Source organism: Enoplosus armatus, chromosome 7, assembly GCF_043641665.1.
Source record: "Enoplosus armatus isolate fEnoArm2 chromosome 7, fEnoArm2.hap1, whole genome shotgun sequence".
NCBI classification, from domain to species: Eukaryota; Metazoa; Chordata; class Actinopteri; order Centrarchiformes; family Enoplosidae; genus Enoplosus; species Enoplosus armatus.
In genome coordinates, this window is record NC_092186.1 from 19859430 (window position 1) to 19876482 (window position 17053).

Genomic DNA, 17053 nt, shown 5'->3' on the forward strand with positions numbered 1-17053 from the left:
CTGCCTGCTAACACAGCACTAACATCCATTCATGTTAAAGCAAAACAGACTTTTTGGCTAATTCTGTTGACAGCAAAATCATATTTATGTCCTCACACTTACTGTAGCTATTAGCAACTAGCATTGTAATAAGTATGAAGTAGTTTAAGTTGTTTTTTTCTTTTCTAGTATAGCTCATGTAGTCAGGTTGATCTTTGTAGCTATTTTACAAGAGGCACGGCCCCTTGCTGACGATAAACTATATCTATATGTGAACCTTACTTCTTACAGAAAACTGGCAGATTTACCTGCACATCATCTTACTAAAGTGTTAGCACTGAGCAACACAGCCAACAGTCCACCATGGACACAGGGAAGACTTAGGTACCCACATGCTGTTCTCAGTGTGCAAAGTCGGTGTTGGCACAGCCGTGCAAATGGCCTTAGGACTGTTTGGCAATGATGTGGGAATATTGCAACTTCATCTTGCTTATTATTGTTATGCTAGACACTTATTTAGGGTTGAATCGTGCTATCGTGTAACAGATATTTTAGAACACTATAAAATGACCTAATTTAATGCTCTGACTCTGGTATCTACAGTGAATCTTGATGACAGTTATAGATATTAAGCAGTGAAAACTTCCAATACTTCTTGTAGGTCTTGTCTACATAGCATTACATAACAGACAGATACACCCTATGATTACTGTGATGGATTACCTGGTTTTGTAGGAGCCATTTTCTTCCCAGTATCTAAAAGAATAAATGCCAGAAAATGGCTTCTTCTGAAAGAGGAACACAAGCCCTGACATCTCCAACTATAATGACTGTTTGCAGACACCAGAGACAGTTGATGCAACTTAAAAAAAACAGGATTAACGGGTGGGTTTAAAAACATTTCCAAAACTAAAATTATACAACGAAGGTCAATCTGTAGCTTGTACACTCTGTTATACTAATTCCAACTGAATCCTTAAAAGTATAAAAAGGACGGAACAGACACAGAAAGGGAAAAGGGATCCCATTTCTGTTGTGATCATATCAACTGCACAAAATGATGGTTGCATGTTAGAAATCTGCATGCAGCGACAAAAAAAGAAAAGAAAAAAGCCAATCAAATACTCACAGGCATGAGCTGGAACTGTGATTAAAAAAAGAACATTTTTAGAGTAATATTACAGTCAGTTCAACCCATGACTGAGGAAACAGTAGGGACATTAGCCACATTAAGATCTCTACAGGTTGCCACTTTGGTTCTTCAGCGTCTGGACTCGACCAGATCGATCACGCGCTGTGCTTACGTCAACATCTAGAGAGATGACATTCAAATTCCAAATAGTAAAAAAAAATTTTAACAAAAACTTTTCCTTGTGTTTTCTTTTTCTTCTCTTAAAGAACTGTACAAGATTATTACAAAAATCAATAATTAGTTATACATATTTATATGACAACATTGTTTACGTTATATTACTATAAAGAAATACAACTTTGTGTGTTGTTCTTGTTTAAGACTCTGAATGCAGTATTCCTTTTCCAGAGTGCTGTGGCTTTGCTGCGCTGAAGATGGTTAATGTAGATCACTATATTTCTATGCAGTAAACGTATAATATCTCTGCAGCTGTAGCTGTATCGCCATCATTGAAAATACTGTCCCAGTTGTGAGGACAGTGAATGCAGTTTTAATTCTCAGCTACATAAAAACATAATCTCACACAGATAAAATGACTATAACTCGGCAGTAGCAATGTCTGGCCACAAGGTGGAGCTAAAGTATTGACCTACATGAGGGATGCCATTGTGTGAGATTATTCAGCTTTCATATAATGAGGTTTAAGCGATTTAACTATTTATCAACGACTACTGAGCTTTAAAATCAACTTCGAGCCTCACTGATGCTTCACCGTCACCTGTGAAGCAGAAAAGGTCAACAGACACTTTTTAGTTCACTCAAATGTAAAATAAGTGAAAGACAGGTGGCTGGTCCAGTCCCGCGCCTGTTTCCTCCCCCATCTTTTCAGCTATTTGCAGTCCAAGAAGCTGGTGAGCTCTGCTTTGCCACCAGCTGAAAAAAAGGAATACTGCATTTCTCCGCTGCTTGTTTCTTCAACTTGTGTTCCTCAGCTCTAGTGTGCATCTTGCCCGGGACAGAGAGATGGAGGGAGGGTCGTCTAGGCAGGGCCCTCCTTTGGGGAGGACGGGGTCTGGGACGTGGAGCTGGAGGAAGAGGAGGCCGAGCTCTTCAGGGAGCCCAGAGTCTTGCTGAGCCAAGAGTTCTTGGCTGCCTGGATCTCGTTCATCAGGACTCCCCGCTGGTGCTCGAGCTCCTGCAGAGTGACAAGAGGAGCAGAGAGGAGTTAGTGACATTCCCATCAGTCTCAGCTGTACTTAGCGGTTTGTGCTAACTAGCAAATGTTAGCAAGCTAACACGCAAAATATGATGGTGAACATGGTAAACATTATAGCTGCAAAACATCAGCATGTTAGCATTGTCATCGTGAGCATGTTAGTATGCTGATGTTAGCATTTAGCTCTGCTGTGCCTAAATAAAACCTCACAGAGCAGCTAGCATGGCTGTAGACTCTAAATTGTGCTTATTCACCTTGTTTCTACCTTTGTTTTGTTACTGCACTGAATGAGAAGTCAACTCAAAAACAAATAAAATCATCTACAGTCTTTTCTTTGTGAGACTGACTCAGATCTATTTTTTTTACTTAATATATCTATTCCCTTAAGAGTACTCCTACAGACTTGGTAAGCTGCCCTCCATCATTGTTATCTTTGTTAACGATATCACTGTCCCTCCCTGGTGCTGCTGACCTGAATGCGGCACTTGGCCTCCACCAGTTGCAGCTTGGTCTGTGCCAGCTCCAGCTCCAGATGCCTCAGCTGCTCCTTCAGTCCGTCCTTCTCCTCGTCCAGTGGCTCAGTGGATGTCTTGTCCCTGCCGGGGGACGACGCCTGGAGGGACCCCAGGGTGCTGAACAGGTCCCTACAGTGCTCACAGCCCATGACTTTACTCTGCACGGGCACACAAACACACACACGTATGTTCGTAGAGTTTGGTGGGTGAACATACTGTATAGACATGTGAGTGCAGGTAAAAACACTTTGTTCTCTTAGTCCTGATGCAAATTTATTCAGCGTTTCATCTTTGTGAGAGTATTATGCCCTGATGAAGACCTCCTCATCAAAACAGTGGATAGATCATTTGTGCACAGGGACAAAAAGCGTGTGATCTTTTCCTTTGATTTTGACTTTTGCCTGGTGGCCAGTGCCTCACAAGCAGACACGTTAAAAAAATGTTTATCGCTGAATTAGGTTTCTCTTCTTGTCATCTCAGCATCTATCTCTTACAAGCCCTCATTAGTTTATTCTGGTTTATTATAGCAATATAAATGACAGCCCATGACTGCTGTAGTGTCATGTTACAGTTACAACCAACCATCAGAGTGACACAAGTGGAAGTATTACATGAACACTGATATATACAGTATTTCTCTCCCGAATACTCCCTGTGTTGATACACTGCCACACCCACAAAGAGCAACATCACATGTTTGACAAGGGATAAACGAGCGGATCATTTGTGCAATCAGGGTCTTTATGGTTGTGATAATGACCCAACCTGGGCTTGTCTTAACTGAACTGAAAGACAGCGCAGTCCTGCAAATGCCTTTGTTGTGTGACACAACATATTGTGGCTTTAGTTAGGAGTTTGAAAGTCTGTGCATTAAGCGTGTAGTCTCACCCTGACTATGTCCAGCTCTTCCTTTGTTGCCGCCTGCTGTTTTTCCAGCCTGGTGCTCAGCTGGGAGCAGATCTGAAACACGGAGGGGAAGTCAGGTTATATAAGAGATGCCACATTTCAACTACAAGATGAGAGATACACTAAAATTCTTAGCTTGTGTTTCTCCAGGAAAACCCAACTGAGCTGCACGATATTTTCCATCAAAACTCTTTTCACACTCGCATGGCTCGACACATTCAAGGAAAACCGTCTGTGTTCTTTCCAATGTACTGACTGTAAATGAGCAAATGAGTCTTTTTTTCCATTTCAAATACAGCAGATGGATTTAGGTTATTAAAACGGTCCAACCTGTTTGTATTCAGCTATGATCGCTGTGGTTTTCTTGATCTCCAGCTCTGCTTTTTCGAGCTCCCTCCTGAACACTTCCTTCAGCTGAAAGGGACAAACCAAGATGACTACATTAATGAGGAGGATGACATAACATAACGTTTACACATATGCAGATGTCAGGGTGATAAAATAGCCTTGGTAAGAATTAATAACATTCACATATCCACTGTTCAGACTATTTGAATTTTTATGTAACTGTGTTTAAATATATACTGCATGAGTCTCTCTTTAAGGACTCAAACAATAACTAACCAATATTGGTGATTAATAGTAACCACTAACCTAGATTTTGAATACACTGTACCTCAAACTCATACAGTACATGTACACAGGAAAGGTTGTGTTATAGTGAAATATGAGTTTTAAAGATTCCCTAAATGTTAAAAAAAAAATAGAGGTTATAAATTTCCACTGAAATGAGCTGTTGATCAACACCAATTACTCTACTGAGTATCATTTAAAATGGTGATATGTTACCTATTTTCTAGACAACTCTATTGGATCTCTGCTCTAACTACCTAACGAGGTGAGGGTGAACAGAGGGCAGATGTTACCTGAGCCGTCTCCTCCTCCTGTCGTCTCTTCTCCTCCTCCGTCTCCACCAGGCGCTGCTTGGTGCTCAGCAGCTCTTTGTTCAAAACATCGGCCTTGTCCTCTGCCTGAGTGCATGTACACACACAAACACCTCTCATATAATACCAAACCTGCAACTGTAGTATAATGCACAAACACATTCAAATGATCTGAATATGATGAGAATATATAGCAGGTTTGAAGACGCCCTGTGTCACCTGGTCAAGGTCGTTCCGGAGGGCAATCTTACTGGTGACCAGTTCATGGGCCAAGTCGTCATTCTCCTGTTCCAGTCGCATGCTGGCCTCCTGAAGACGACGGTTCTCCCTCTGGACAAACACACACATAGTTGGACAGTGTATTAGTGCCTGTAATATCCAAACTTGTGCTATCAGGATCATATATTAGAGGCACTTCAGAGCACAAGCCTCCTTTTGATAAAACGATAATGTCAGGAACCTTATTTACATCTTACTACAGAATGATGACGTGATGGTTTTTGTATGAATGTTGTAATGTCAACAAACATTTAGCGCCTACAAAGTGATAACAACCTCATTATTCACTTAATTATGCATTTAATGTAGTTTATTTATTATTTAATGAGCTTTGTAAGAACTGTATCATATGTCCAAACAAGTTTTTTCAAACAGAGAAGAATGTAACGAATGTAATGAAATTAAATGCACAGTTTTCTGTCTGAAAAAAAGAAGAAGCTTTTATTGATCAAGAAAAGGCAGCAGTCCCTATTCTGTTTGTTTCAATTTGAGTTTAATGTTGCAGCCCTAAAAAACCTAATTAAGCTTTCCCCTGCCCGCCAAACACACCAACACACACATCTTAAAGTCCCCATTGTAGACCATGAGTGGAGTCTCATGACTACTGGTCTGCCTGTAAACAGTCTCACATGACAGCCATGCCTCAATTGGACAAAACAGTTGTCACGGTTATGAGGGGCAACCAGACCCTGATATCCTGTCACTTTAACAACAATGACCTCTTCCACCCCTCCCCTAATTAACACACACACACACACACACACACACACACACACACACACACACACACACACACACACACACACACACACACACACACACACACACACACACAAATGTATGTATACAATGGACAAATGCACCTGAACATCACATAGACACACACTCAGTCACATGCTTTGGAGACAGTTTATATGCCGCTCTTCAGATCAAATGAATCACTTCCTGTGAGCAGAAAACGCATGTGTTTAATTTGAGCAAACAGAGGAAAGATCGACATCCTCTTAGTTAGTGTGGATGGGAGGTTCGCCTCTGCTGCAGCCATCCAAATGTCTTGTTTTAGACTGATTAAACAACAGAGTCTTTAAACTAAAACCTTGCAAAGTCTCCTTTTTAATATCTTGCCAAAAGGTCTATGTCTGTCAAAAATAGCCAGGTCACATCAATCAGAAAAAATAGAAAAACTCACATATCAAAGTTTAAGATTAAGTAAGTAAGTAAGTCTTTGTTGGAGCAGAGGCAGCTTACCGTGCTGCAGTCCACAGTCACAGCAGCGTCTTCATATCGATCTTCCAGCAGCACTGACTAACACACTTTAACACATGATCCTGACAGGAGTTTCCCCTTCTCTGTCTGACACTCCCCAGCCTCACTCTCTCTCCCTCTCGCTCTCCTTTCTTCCATTGCTTTTATTTTGTATTAAGATAAACATTGAAAGCAGCCAAGAAAAAATACAACTGGTCGAAAAAGTCACACAGATTTTACACACACACACACACACACACACACACACACACACACACACACACACACACACACACACACACACACACACACATCATACAATGCAACACAATGAGTACATACCTAAACCTGAAGTATGAACCATATGAAAATGCTGAATTGTTGAATTACAGGAAGCATAAAGTAATTAAAATCCAAAAACGAATTTCTTCAATAAAAATGTGGACTGTGCTAATTTACAAGTGGCACCATTCCTGCTTTGTCTTCTTGCTCTGTAAGAGAGTGTTTCCACTGGCGACAGATGAAATGGCTCTGGTCCAACATCTTATCTACAATAAAAGTCTTCCTTCCTTCCCTTCAGAACCAGCAGATGCTGTTTATACCAACATGTCAAAAAGCAACTACATGTAATTCTGGTGTTTTTTCTTGAGATGAATGTTTTCATGGATGTTGATGTGTTTATTTGTTGTGTTTCATAATTTTATTTCTTTTATTCTTGTCTCGATAAATATTTTATTTTATCTCCTCACAATGAATTAAAATATTTTGAGAAACAACTAAGATGCTGTCTTGGTTTTAGCTCGACCACTAAGCATTTTTGAGTTTTTTCAATTGAGGCCAAAGGAATTTCATTTGACTTGCAGAGCCAGCCATGTATACATCTTCAATTTGGCTTAAATATGGGTGGAAACATGAAAAAACAAATGAAGTTTGAAATGTTTACACCAATCCAGTACATCATGAAGGTGAGGATCAAAGAGAGGAGGTGTTTCTAACAAATAATTCCAAGAAAACTGGAACGAATGAAGGCAGTGAACTTCCCTGCTTTCCACAAATACTACAACGAGGCGCCTCTACCTGATATAGTTGTCATTTGACACAATCATTGTAATCTCTACATATCCTGATGAAGACTTTCTTTAAGTCAAAATACCTTGGTTTCCAGCAATGGTCTAAAAAAAGGCTATTTCACCTTTCTGCATCAGCAGTTTAATATGCTGACAATCATACAGTAATAGTTTTCCTGCCTGGTAAAGTAGCTGGATATGTTGCCATTTTCTTGCTAAGAAACAAAAGTTTTGGGAGCTCTGAAAAGTTTGTAACCTCATTGGCAACACAGTTTGTGCCTGTTCAGGAAGTAACAGGGGTCTTTACTGTTGAACTTGTACGTAAACTTGTTTACTTCCAAACGTCTTGTTAAAGGAATAGTACAAGATCTCGACTAAGAACCTGCCCACTACCTGGAAAAGATGCATGCTTGCCACGTACTACATGAGCACTGGGCATATATTGGATATTAACTTAACTAAAAATTCTAAACTATTCTTTTAGGTTTTATAAAAAGTTGGCATCAAAATGTAATTCAAACCACTCTAATTATGTCAGTTTCAACTCTATCCTCCCAATTTCAAAGACAAATTTGGGAAAAAGTAATTAAACTGTGCCCTGAGCTGATTTTGTAAAAACAAGAATGACAAATTTAAAAGACGAAAGGAAAGAAATCCTGATACAACAGAGCAAATGAAAGGAAGGAGATGCTGACAGTTTGAGTTTGTCTCTAAATATCTGCCTCACCTCTCCTGTTTTTACCTTCTGAAGGTAAAGTCACTTTCAGCAGCCAAAAACCTCCAACAACCCCACGGCAGCTTTGCCCAAAAATAAACGCTATAGATGTTTAGGTCGATAATGATAAAAGTCTGCGCTGTGTGAAAAGTCACATTTCAACCCCGAACAGTGTCACAAATATTAACAAAAGGTACAGTTTGACAAAACAGATTTCTAATCTTAGAAACGTGGTTAATTTTAGCACTAATGTGTATTGAATTCGATGTCCTCACTGCAACAAAAAAGAAGCTCTTTCATCCCGGACTTTAAAATACATCAAAGAGCCAAGTGTTTTCTTACCATGTCCGGGACTGAATACTATGTGAGAAGTTATTCAACTTAAACCTACAGGACACAAGGTTACTCTCACATGAATACACTGTGTGTGCTTTTGTAATGTGTGACAAAAATGGGGATGGGCGCGTTTAACTTCCCACCTGGTAGCGTGAATAAAACAATGCACCACAAGTAACAAATGTAAGAAAAGTAAGAAGTCTTATATCTTAACGAGTGTGTGGACGTCCTACCTGGTATCGGTCGATGGGGTCTTCTTGTTGCAGCTGGCTCTCTCTCAGTGTCTGATATTCCTTCTCAAACTTCTTCAGCTTTTTGGTTGGAACCTGAAAAAACAAGAAAAGTTGTTGACATCATTGTTTTAACTTTTATGCGCCCAAAGCTGCCTGATGAAATCCCAGCCCAGACCATCCCAGTGCTTTATGAGTGAGGGGAGAATGTGTGTTCATTTATTTTGAGAGACAAAATGAGGGATTTGTACTAAAAGCAATTTTGGCTTTTAATACTGTGATCAGTGAAGCTATTTGCAAAATAAATGATCTTGCTCAGTAGTTGTCACTGAAATCTCTTGAGACACATATACCAATTGACATTTCACTACAGGGGTCAGAGGGCAGCCTCAGCTAGGAGTAAGCAAGGGTAAGGTGTCACGCTCAAGGACACTACATATTCAATAGGATATGTCAAAAACATGTTGGCTGATTTTATTCAACATGGACTTTGCTTGATGTCAGCAGTGAAAAAAAAAAATCAACCTTTAGTTTTGAGATCTCCAAAATTAAAAGAAACAGAGAATCAGAATGTTCAGTCAGAGAACAACACGTAGCCAAGACATAAACAGACATCCTGGTAACACAAGGTCAAAACTAACTGAAATACCTCTGAAAATTGCTGCAGAAATATTGCGGTATTGTGGTTCGTGCTGCACAGTTTCTGTTGCACAATCTGCTCTACATATACACATTCGTGACCAGTACATGCTTCTGTATGTTCTTCTGTACATGTGCTACTTTCACACTAGATATGATGTGAAAAGAGACCCACATACAACAAATGAGGCACTTCACAGTACACTTGGCTGTAAATCAACCGCTCCCCATTATTCTCAGAACTCTTCTCCGACAACAGAAACTTTCAGTTCACACTGCGAGCTACACGACCAACAGTCACTTATTTCCTCCTGACATGAAAGACAACGAAAACCGTTGTCTGAACTCGGCCATTTGCTAATGAAAGCCAATGAGAGGAGCATTTTGCCTCACTGTGTTGCTACCAATGCAGTTTCATTCAGTAAACAACATATAGCCCTGCTTGTAAAGTACAACATGCAACGTCAACCGTCCAAGTTTTAACTATTTCAAATGTTTTAAAGCACAAAGGGTTCTTTCAATGTACAACAAACGTTATTAATCTATGTTGATACTGTTTATGTCAGTAATGTCTGTAAACAGCATTAAAACAAGCTAAGACTATATCTTCAATTATGCTCAGTTCAGAAAAACAAATGCGGTTATTTCTACATAAGTCTCTTTCTTCCATTATGTGTAAATATTTCTGTAATTTATGTGGTCAAATATACTGATTGGACCTTCAAACATTTCTCCAACAGCACTGGGAGAATAGCTGAATCTCTTGCTGGGACTGATGGTGAGCCTAAAAGTAAATTTGCTAACATTTTATTTTCAATGAATGCTGTTTAATTAAGTGCTCCACAACTAGCCATGATGGCTTGTTAAAACAATCTGACTTGGTGAAATCAATCAGAATCAGTTTTGAACCTGTGACCTCTCAGTTATGGCAGGTTGAATACAGAAAAGCCAAAGAAAACCGAACTGTGTTCATTGAAGCCCATCTAAGATCTTTTTAATCTCAGAAAACCAAAGCTGTGACTTCCTTGTACATTTTTCTGCATCTTGGAAGTATGGCTCACATCAAGTATCTGCCAAATTACTATCAAAGAGAAAACACCCAAAATATCAGCAGAGTGGTTTAAACCAAACAGCAGTGAAATGTGAGACAACATTGATGACTGACTGATATTGACCTGAATCTGTGTGTGTGTGTGTGTGTGTGTGTGTGTGTGTGCTTCAGGTGGGTGGTAACGTTATCTCCCCTGTGTGGAAACAGCGTTTCCATAGCACCCACCGTTAGAGCTGGGGATTCCAGGTCAGTCTCAGTCACATGACCCCTCCTCTGAGACTGGCGCGTGTGTGTGTGTGTGTTTGTGTGTGCCCCTTACTGTCCTGTGTTTAAATCATATGAAGGGATAGAAAGAAAACATAAAATGCATCATTTCTTGTGTGTGTCACGAGACAGTCACTGTGTAGAGGAGCGAGTACAAAAGCTTTCATGAATTAGGTACAGGTTGGATTACTGCCGTTTTGGAGCAATCAGAGGAACACACTGCACCATTATCTAATAGGGAATGTCAGATTTTATTATTATTATAATTTTAAGCTTTATTTTAGCATTTAGTCATATTGTCCTCTGTATCAATCATGTTGCTGCTGTGACATTGATTTTTCCCCTAAATCTACATATGTCCTTCACACAAACACTATGATTATCATTATTAACAATGTTACTGTTTTTCTTCTTTTGGTTGTATTTTTCTACTGTTGCAGTTCTTGACAGCCATGTTGTCTTTTTCTAGACCATCACTGTGATTCGTTCATAAAGTACTGGTCTTGTAAAATAAAGGTGTCATTACACCATAACAATGGCATGACAGCCAGTTTGGCAGTTTTAAAAAAAAGGGTTTGAAATTCTCAACATTTTGACTATACACACAGGAGCAGAAATGTCCACGTTACCAATGAAGAACATCCTGGAGAATATTGGGGCATTTTATTTACTCAAATAAAGTTAAAAAGCAGCACACTGTATTTCCTGTAGATTTCCTTCATAAATAAAAAAACCATGGCAGTCATTACCTGTCACTGACCTCCTCACTGACCTGTGGGTTAACCCTTGACCTCTATGACCCAGGAGCCGCTGAGGTGAATCAACGTCACACTGTAATCTATCTGACACACAATTCCCCAGCAGATAACAGAACTCGGTCTCACTCTGTTGTAATCTGTGTGGGAAGAAAGAGCAGCTTGGTCTCTGCAGGCTGGTTAATAATCATGTTATTGTAACAAAACAATGCGAACAAATTGAATGTGGTGTTCCCCTGCAGGCACCAACACATCCACTTCATGGAACTGTGAGGTGGTTTCGAAGCCATCAATCTATTAATGAATCAAAAACTGTCATGTTTTTAGTGTTTGCCTCCAAAATCTTGTTCTTGTCTGCGTGTAAAAATGCCTCTGAAAAACCATTTACCCTATTGACCACCAACCTTAAACTGACATAGCTCATGTTCTCAAGTGAAATACGACCAAAGCAGCTTAAGATTGTTTGATCAAGTAGATGTGGTTTCTTTTGTTACCTTCTCTGACACTCAAGTTTCTTAGAGATACATAACACGACTAAACAACATTTAAAAAGGGACCAACCTCCCTCTCAGCCCACTTGTGTGTGTTGAAACAGTCCTAGATTAATGCCCAAAACATTAATTGAAAGCATGAGAGACAGAGGGAGAGAATGACGTGTGTGTTTCCTGAGATTTTAAACACCTACAGATTTGCCGTTTTGGTTTTGAGAGTCAAACACACCCATCACTCGCTTGTACTTTCACCTCCTCTCACATACTCATTTATGGCCTTTAAGCATTCTCCTACAGAATCTACCCCACCAACTAAATTTGTTGTGTCATATTTTCCAAGCTTCCTGTATGTGGTGCGATGGTTTGACACCAATTTCTGAAAATTTCCACTTATACTCATGAAGTTAAGTTTTCAGAAAACCACTTGGTTGCTTGTATTAGGTGGAAATTACTGTGCAAATCATTTCACATAGTCTTGAATGGTGTTTTGTATTTTCTGTAAAGGCAAACTACACATGCTGCATGTTTTGGCAAATATTGCTACTTCTAACAACCTTTTTTTCTTTTTTCTATTTCATGCTACCATGACTCAGTTTCTCTGAGTGATTTTGTTAAAAACAGCATCTGCCTCAATACTAGAACAATATTTATCACCATGAGTCTAAAATGACTTTGCACTTCTCTTAAAGTGAGTTGAGCTGAATCAGCTAAACTGAATGAATATGAATACTAAGGCCTTACCACACTGAACCCTGATTGGCTGAAAAGAGCAGGTTTTAGAGATCAGGGTCAGCTGGGGAACAGCAGCTGGTAGAGATTCAGTGTTTTGCTCAAGGACACTTAAGCATGTTGGCGGGTTGGACCTGGTTCTCCGGGGTTTACACCACCCCACTGAAAAATATAGAACTTCAATAAGGAAGAACTGCCTCTTTCTCAGTGATGTATATAATTGCACAATACAGGAAAAAGTTGGTGTTTTTATAACAGATCTTACAACCTTAATTTTGTATTTTACATGTACAGCCAGTGAAGCGTGTGAAGCAGTGAAGTGTTGCTCTCTATGAGTTACACATTAAAACAGAATCATCGACAGACAAGCTGAAGTCTGGCTACTGATTATGCAACCTGCTGCTTTCCAACACCCTTAAAACACACAAACACTACAGCATGACTATGTGATGAAATGCAACGCAAAACTGGGCTGTGCTTACCTGCTAGAGGCAGGGCCTTTATTTAAACATACAGACCCACTACAGCTACAATCACACAGGAGCCCAGACTCCATGACCTTTGCATAAAAACTTCCATTTCTCTAAATCTGATGTTTTTCCTCAATCTGTTGATGTTTTTCAGCCTGGCTGTCACTCTACTTGGATTGAAAACCATCTGGTGCAACAAATATATAAATATGTTGGGAAATAAATTCTATAAATTCTTCCCCTGCCTTCAGAGACACTGCTGCCCTTTATATTGTTGTTTTGTTTTCATCATGTAGCAGATATATTTATAGTCAGTAAAACTAACTGTAAGTTACAATTCTTAGGTCACCAACATTACAAGTTACCAACAGTATTACAGGAAAGTGCTCCGAGTGTCAAACTTCCGAATACACTCTCATTCCCAGTGACTTTCCCCCATTTGGACAACATCTCAAACTTCATTTGGTGATATTCCTGAAATCCCAGGGGCGGAGTTAAGCTCTGCTGAATTACAACTAGTGAGCATGTACAGGGCTCAGCATCTTGGCTCAAGGCCACTTCAGACAGCAACACACACAGCTGCTGATAGACACAAACACATGCACACATCCAAACCAGCTGATGCATCATCCTACTTGCTTCCCAGAACTTTCAGAGTAAATATTAGAGGCCAGTTTAAGGACAGAGGGGTCACTCTGATTCAGGTAATGCGATTAAAGACGCTTGGTGCCGCAGGAAATGGTACCAGGCCCACTTTTAGATTCCTGACCTAAATCCCTGCAGCAGAAAATGGAATTGGTCCCAAACCTCCAAGCTGAGATCACACACTGTAGTGTCATACTGGGTATTATACTACCAGAAAGAGAATGTGTGTGTGTGTGTGTGTGTGGAGAAGGGTGATCTGCTTTTACATGAGGTGGTAGTCCAAGAGTTTGAATATTGAAATAAGGACAAAACCAACTAGACATCTCAGGAAAAACTAGGCCATGGAATTCAATTACCCATGTGAGAGAAATGCACACACAAGGTCTCCACTGATTCCAAATTTAAATGTCAGTAATTGAAACAAACTGACAGCCACAAACAAGCTCTGCTTCTGGACTGACTGACAAAGCTCTGTCACCTCAAACATCAGACACACTTCCAGCAGCAACACAACACACACACCCCCACATTCATTTGTGAGTCTACGACGCCTACCTCATGGAAAGAAACATATAGTTTCTGTGAAACCTTTTCTACCTCTGTTTATGAACACGTTTATAAGCAGTGCCAAACTAAAAAAAGAGAGATAAGATGAAGATAGACAGAGGAAAAATTAAGAAGCAGGTGAATTCCGCTTTCCATTTTTTTCTTATCTAAAAACTGCAAGAGATAAGTGTCAGTAGAAACAGTTGGGAACGTCTCCCATCAGGGTTAAATGGGAATACACAAAACACACCCAGAAAAGGAAAAAGGAATAAAAGAAGGAACAAAAGAAAGACACAGAATGACAAAGAACAAAGAAAGAAATAAACAAAGTGAGGGGAGAACAGACCTACCACCGGTCTTGGAGTTCTGAGAGGTCTGGAGTGGGCGACCAAGCGAGCCAGGGTGTCCTCCTCACCCGGCCGGTCGACTACATGAGCGTCGTATGCCACCATGATGGACACCTCCTGCATCATCTTGACTCCTCTTCGCCCCCAACAGCGAGGAGGAGGAGAGGATGAGGAAGATGAAGAAGAAGGAGGAAAAGCGGTGGAGAAGGGAAAGGAGAGGAGTGCTGCCGACAGGTTTTGTTTCTCTCTGAGAGTGGAGGAGCCGACTGGCTGCTTTCAAGAGTCCCTCAGGAGCCGAGCCCCGCCCACTGAGAGGAGGAGGAGGGGGAGGAGGAGGGAGCTGAGGGCAGTACAACACACCTGTTTGTTTCTCGCTCTCCCTCTCTGTAATGCTAGAAGTGTGTGACAAAGGGGGATGAGTTTGCTTTTTCTTCCTTTCCACTGAGTGAGTACTTCCCTCTCTACCTCTCTCTTACCATCTCTCTCATTTGTGCCTCTCTCTCCCTCCCTCCCTCTTTAGCTTGCAGTCTGGGGGTTTTGTTTTTTTTCTGTTTCCTGCTGCTGTTAAAAATAAAGATAAAGGCTTTTTTACACATCTACACTCTGTGTGTGTGTGTGTGTGTGTGCGTGCTTGAGGTTAAGAGAGATAGGAAGGAAGTTGTCAGACCAACCACACTGACTTGTCGTTCATAGATGCACATCGTTCCAACAGTAAAAGCCAGGAAGTGCAGTGAAAGCAACTTCAAGGCTGTCCTGGACGATGCCTGAATACTGTAAAGGCCTCCCAAAGGACCCCACAGCTCAAAACGACCTGACAACCTTGCTATTGTGATAGCAACAGGCTCCTCCTCTTTCCTCCTGACAGGAGAAATACATCAACAACCCCTTACAATCTTACAATTTTGCCACTGTGTCTTTCTCTTTATCACAAGCATACTTTGCAGTATCACGACGGTACATCGTATAATTCTGTCTTATCAAATAGACAGAAGTTAACAGTCAGGTAAGGTAGATTCATCTCCAAATGTATGTCCTCTCAGCCTTAAGGCAATTGTGCATTAAGTGCAGTTTATCATCTGTCATGTCCTTTTCAGGGAGCAAATAATAGGAGGAGATACAATAAGTGTGACTAATTTCCTAAAGTTCTCAATACTTATGAGTACCAGCTTTTACATGAAAAAATGTTCCGCCACTAATGAGCAGATGCACATAGCACAGGCGTATTAAAAAGGAAGGCAGTGGGTTAGGGTTACCAGTGTTCTAAAGAAATCTCATTTAATCATCAGCCATCTGATTTTGTGTGTAGATGTCTAGCTTGTAAGTTAGCTAACCATAGTATCTGCTCAAATGAATGTAACTAAATGTTTTGTTGACGTCATCTAGAATTCATCTGTTGCACAAAGATAGTTATTGACAATCTTAATTAGGACTAATTTGCGGTGGATTCTGGGTAAACTGAGACCAAAACATCTTACATTATACTGTATTACTGTATTAGTCTCTCTATCTCGCTGTAGGTCTTTCTGAAGGTGTCTTTGCAGCTGAGTCTTCATCCATGTAGGTCTTTCTCTGGGACTCTATATCTTTCCGTCTCTATAAATTATTCTGTCTCTCAGTCTCTCTACACACATCCTTGTCTCTTATTTCTCCTCAGTCTGTTAAAGTTTAGCTTTTCTGTTGGAAGGATTTGGTAAAAACCGGATTAATCAGTCAAACCCTGAGCGGCAAATGAATATACGACATTTCTCTCCTGAAAAGTCATCACTCCAGCTGCGGTCCAGCAGATGTTTAAGACGGCTGAGAAATTCAAATTCTTCCCATAATCCCTAGAAAAGCTAAGCCACCCTACTGCCCGTTGTGTTCATCAAACCAAGGTGCCAGTGAATTCTTTCGATGTTTTAAGCAGCTTACAGAGTTCAGCTGATCCGATTTATATGTTGACGGAGAAAAATATGTAAAAGGGGGGGTGAACAGAGAGCAAAGTGGCTTGGACAGGATGGTTTTCCCTTTTTCTCTAAAGGGGGTTGAGCATGGCAAGTCTTACAACACTCTTTCAAGAAAAAATACTGCATCTACTGGCTCCATTAATCTAAAAGTCATTAACGTCGTGTACAGAGGACTATAGCTTTATTTGTCATGGGTGGAAAAACAGGAGAGAACTCCCTTTTCCACTCTGGTTCCTCTATTTCCTTTCATCCCTGATCCCAGCTGACCTGATAGCAGATGATCAATAGAAGTATAAATATGGTATCAGCATCAGCTCTGCCATCCTGTCCCCAATACATTCAAGATGTTTGACTTTGTCCGTAGATGTGCTTTTATTCACTTTTGATAGCTAAAGACATCAGGTGGCTTGGAAAGTCAGCCAGTCTATTAGCAAAAGTCACTGATTTGGCAACAGTGTGATATGTGTGGCATTGAGTAGCATTTAGTAATGTGATGTAGGGGTGAAACAATTAGTCAAATACTCGACAAGCTGATCATCATTATTCGACAAAAGAATATGATAATCAATTAATCTATCAACAGAAAATGCCAAACATTTGCAGGAT

General features: G+C 40.3%; 1 protein-coding gene across 5 annotated transcripts in view; it reads right to left on the reverse strand.

Moving 5' to 3' along the window:
• Positions 1-1375: 1375 nt before the first annotated feature.
• Positions 1376-17053, reverse strand: part of rabgap1l (RAB GTPase activating protein 1-like) — a 94532-nt gene continuing 78854 nt past the window's right edge. For 3 of the 5 annotated variants that reach the window (XM_070909606.1, XM_070909605.1, XM_070909604.1), the window contains exons 19-25: positions 8568-8660; positions 4912-5022; positions 4675-4779; positions 4079-4162; positions 3731-3802; positions 2800-3000; positions 1376-2306 (exon numbers count right to left, since the gene is read on the reverse strand). In XM_070909606.1, coding sequence (XP_070765707.1) covers positions 2151-2306; positions 2800-3000; positions 3731-3802; positions 4079-4162; positions 4675-4779; positions 4912-5022; positions 8568-8660 — 822 coding nt within the window. In that variant the 3' untranslated portion in view covers positions 1376-2150. Of the gene's footprint in view, positions 2307-2799; positions 3001-3730; positions 3803-4078; positions 4163-4674; positions 4780-4911; positions 5023-8567; positions 8661-14504; positions 14628-17053 lie in introns of those variants that run through there. The other 2 variants (XM_070909607.1, XM_070909609.1) reach the window with 2 other exon arrangements.